The 3,781-nt window shown below is 38.3% G+C and overlaps 1 protein-coding gene across 1 annotated transcript; it reads left to right on the forward strand.

Moving 5' to 3' along the window:
* Positions 1-970: 970 nt before the first annotated feature.
* On the forward strand, positions 971-1,432 carry LOC107465654 (uncharacterized). Its single transcript, XM_016084628.1, has one exon. The coding sequence runs from the start codon at positions 971-973 to the stop codon at positions 1,430-1,432; it is 462 nt and encodes a 153-aa protein (XP_015940114.1).
* The last annotated feature ends 2,349 nt before the right edge of the window (positions 1,433-3,781 follow it).

A 3,781-nucleotide genomic window follows, 5' to 3' on the forward strand; every position in this document is an offset into this window, starting at 1 on the left:
AGAAGGTTTATCAGAGACTTTTCAAAAATTGCCAAGCCATTGAGTAACTTACTTATTTCTGATACACCTTTTGTATTTGACCAAAAATGCATGCTGGCCTTTGAAGATCTAAAAAGGAAACTTTCCTCAGCACCTATTATTGCCCCACCTGACTTGGATTTGCCGTTTGAACTAATGTGTGATGCATTAGAGTTTCCTATTGGGACAGTGTTAGGACAAAGGAAAGGCAACTTAGTGCATGTCATATATTATGCCAGCAAGGTCCTTAATGATACTCAAAAGAATTACACCACCACTAAAAAGGAATTGTTGGCAATAGTGTTTGCATTTGATAAATTTAGATCATATCTCATTGGCTCTAAAGTGATTGTTTTTCCTGATCATACAGCACTTAACTACTTATTTGCCAAGCAAGAATCAAAACTAAGACTGATAAGGTGGATGCAAAAGAATTAATAAAGAGTTGTAATGAATGCCAGAGAGCTGGGGACTTGTCCAAGAGAAATAAGATGCCACAGCAATTCATCCTAGAACTTGAGTTGTTTGATGTTTGGGGGATAGACTTCATGGGTCCCTTCCCAACCTCATACTCAAACAAAACATCTTAGTGGGAGTAGAGTATGTATCTAAGTGGGTGGAGGCCATTGCAACCCCAAAAAATAATAATAAGGTGGTTATGAACTTCCTCAGAAAGAATGTCTTCAGTAGATTTGGAGTTCCCAGATAACTTATCAATGATGGAGGAAACCATTTCTGTAACAGACTATTAGAGACTCTCCTTTTGAGATATGAAGTAAAGCATAAGGTGGCCACACCTTATCACCCCCAAACAAGTGGGCGGACAGACGTATACAACAGAGAGTTGAAAAGGATAATGGAGAAGACTGTGGGATTTTCAAGAAAGGACTGGTCAAAAAAGCTGGATGACGCTCTTTGGGCATAGAGGACAGCCTTCAAGAAGCCAATTGGGATGTCCCCATATCAATTAGTTTATGGGAAGGCTTGCCATTTGCCACTTGAGCAGGAACAAAAAGCTTTGTGGGCTCTCAAGTTATTAAACTTTGACAGCAAGGATGCTGGTGAAAGAAGGCTTTTACAACTGCAAGAACTAGAAGAGTTCAGATTCCAGGCCTATCAAAATGCAAAAATTTACAAGGAAAATGCAAAAGAAAGACATGACATCAAGCTGGCACCAAGAAGCTTTAAAGAGGGACAGAGAGTGTTCCTCTATAAATCCAAGCTAAAGCTATTTCCTGGAAAGCTAAAGTCAAGGTGGTCAGGACCTTTTCTTGTCACCAAGGTTTCCCCTTATGGACATATAGAAATTATGGAGGAGAAATCACAGGAAACCTTCACTGTAAATGGACAAAGGCTCAAGCACTATCTGGGTGATATGAGTGAAAGGCCCAAGATGAAGTACAAACTCAACTGAGAGTGTCAACCGTCAAGCTAGTGACGTTAAAAGGGCGCTTGTTCGGAGGCAACCCAACCAGAGGTAATTTTCTTTTCATAGCTTGTCAATAAAAGAGCCAAGAAGATTTTTATAGATTGTAAGGAGCAAAGTTTGGTGTTGCACACCAAAAGAATTCAAAGGTGAATATGCAAATTCTAAGTTTGGTGTTCCACCATAAACTTCCTTAAGAGCACATTGCACTTTTTAGCAGAATTAGTTAAGAGCTCTAAACAATCAGAGAAACTACTTGACGAATTATTTATTTTCAGCCACAACTTAAATTCTTAATAAAAGCACTTGCTGTTCCATATATGTGTTCACCTTGCTGCATATAGAGGTAAAAAAGGAATTAAGTTTGTTGTTCACACACCAACTTAAGCCCTGAAAATCACAAGCATACACATAGACTTACCATTTCTCAAGTGCTTGGGGAACAAGCAACTTCCAATAGTTTTGCAGGAAGACAACTAAACCTTTGGGAAAGCTATACACCATCATCCAAGGACAAAGAGAATACCAAGGCTAGTGAAGATAACGTACAAGGAAGAAGATGCCTAGAGGTTGTATTGTCACTTAACTGCTTTCAGCTTGAATTGCTTAAATTGGAAGTCTGAATGTATCTCTGCTGAGTAGTCTACCTGTGCTAGGATTCAACTAATTGTTTTCTTTAAATTTCAAATAAGTGTTTTAGTCTATGTGTCTGGGTTAATTTCACTTGCTTGAACGTATGCTTGTCCTACTTGTTTTAATTAAATAAAATAAATGTTTGAACAGAAATGAAATGGTTCCATTTGGCAAGGAATAAAATAAATATTGAGTGGTGGTATATATGTCTGATTGTGTAGCTAGCTTACTAATAACTAATAAAAAGGTAGAATACCTCTCTTTAGTGTGAACTTGGCTGTTGTCTATGACTCTTAGCAAATAAAAGTCCTTAGAAGAAAGAAAGAACTAATATGAAAGAAATAAAGAATAAAAGCTAGGCACCTATAGTTTGATCTTAAGGCATGTGTCTGTGGTGTTTTTGTGAAAGGATATGCTTGAATGAGTAAGTTCATAGGAGTGCTTCATAACTTGACAACTTGGGTGAACTAACCCGGGATTGTCAACTAAAAATTCACAATCAAGAGTAACATTGTCACAAAACATTTAGTAACCCAAAGAGGTGCTGGACACCAAAGCCTAAATAGTGGATAAACAAACCATGTGCCTGTAATGGATATGTGCCAAGGAGAGACTTGGGTAATTAAGTCCTTAGGGGTGTTTCAATACCTAGCACCTTGAACTAACTGGTTCGGGAGTGTTGACTGAAAGCCTACCTTAAAGAGTTGCCTCAAAAACATGACACTGAGCAATAATGAAGAATAAGTTCATAGAAAAAGAAAAATAAAGAATTCAAAAACCAAGGATAAGTGAGTAATAAGAAGTTATAGCAGTATGTCGGTTGATGCTTAAAGGGACAATTCTCACCTAAGAATTAATAAAAGCGAGCTGCAACAACTATCTGCATAAAACCCCATGAATCAATTTCAATTACTTGCTGATATGGACGTGTATTACCATCTGTTTCATTTATTTTTCTCATAATTCATTGCTTGCATGGGAACAAGCAAGATTTAAGTTTGGTGTTGTGATGCCAAGGCATCTTAGGCTAGTTTGACTAGCCTTTTTCTTTTGTTTTTAGTAGTTTTATGCACTTTCTTGATATATAAGCAATCATTTGGGTTAAATGTTCATGTATACCTTGAATCATTCAGACATGGTTAATTTGATGCATATTTATGATATTTTGACCATAATTACTTGTGTGCTAAGAATGATGCAATTGCTCATGACTTTAGCAAGGTTTGATGCATGTATTGGTAGATGATAAGTGAAGAAAAGTATGAAAGGAAGTTGAAGAAAGGCCATGGAAAGAAGGAGGAGAAGCAACGTTAGTTGGTGGCCAAAGTTGGACCACCAACGTTGCCTGAAACATTGAGAGGAAGGAAACAGGGGAATTTGCTGCATAATACTGCTACTCACGTTAGAGGGAACATTGGCAAGCCAATGTTACCCCCAACGTTTGTGATATAATGTGCTTTCTGAAAATTTGGAAAAATTATGGCGATGCGTACGCGTACCATACGCGCAAGCGTGGGTAGTGAATTTTGACAATCCACGCGCACACATAGGTGGCGCACACGCGTGGATAGGCCAACGTTGGAGGGAACGTTGCCAGTTCAATGTTGATGCCAACGTGCGCGATTTGAGCTCCAAAACTTGATTTTGAAAAAGTGCATCTACACACACGCGTAGGTGACGCGCACGCGTGGATAAATCAACGTT

Source organism: Arachis duranensis, chromosome 9, assembly GCF_000817695.3.
Source record: "Arachis duranensis cultivar V14167 chromosome 9, aradu.V14167.gnm2.J7QH, whole genome shotgun sequence".
Taxonomy (NCBI): domain Eukaryota; kingdom Viridiplantae; phylum Streptophyta; class Magnoliopsida; order Fabales; family Fabaceae; genus Arachis; species Arachis duranensis.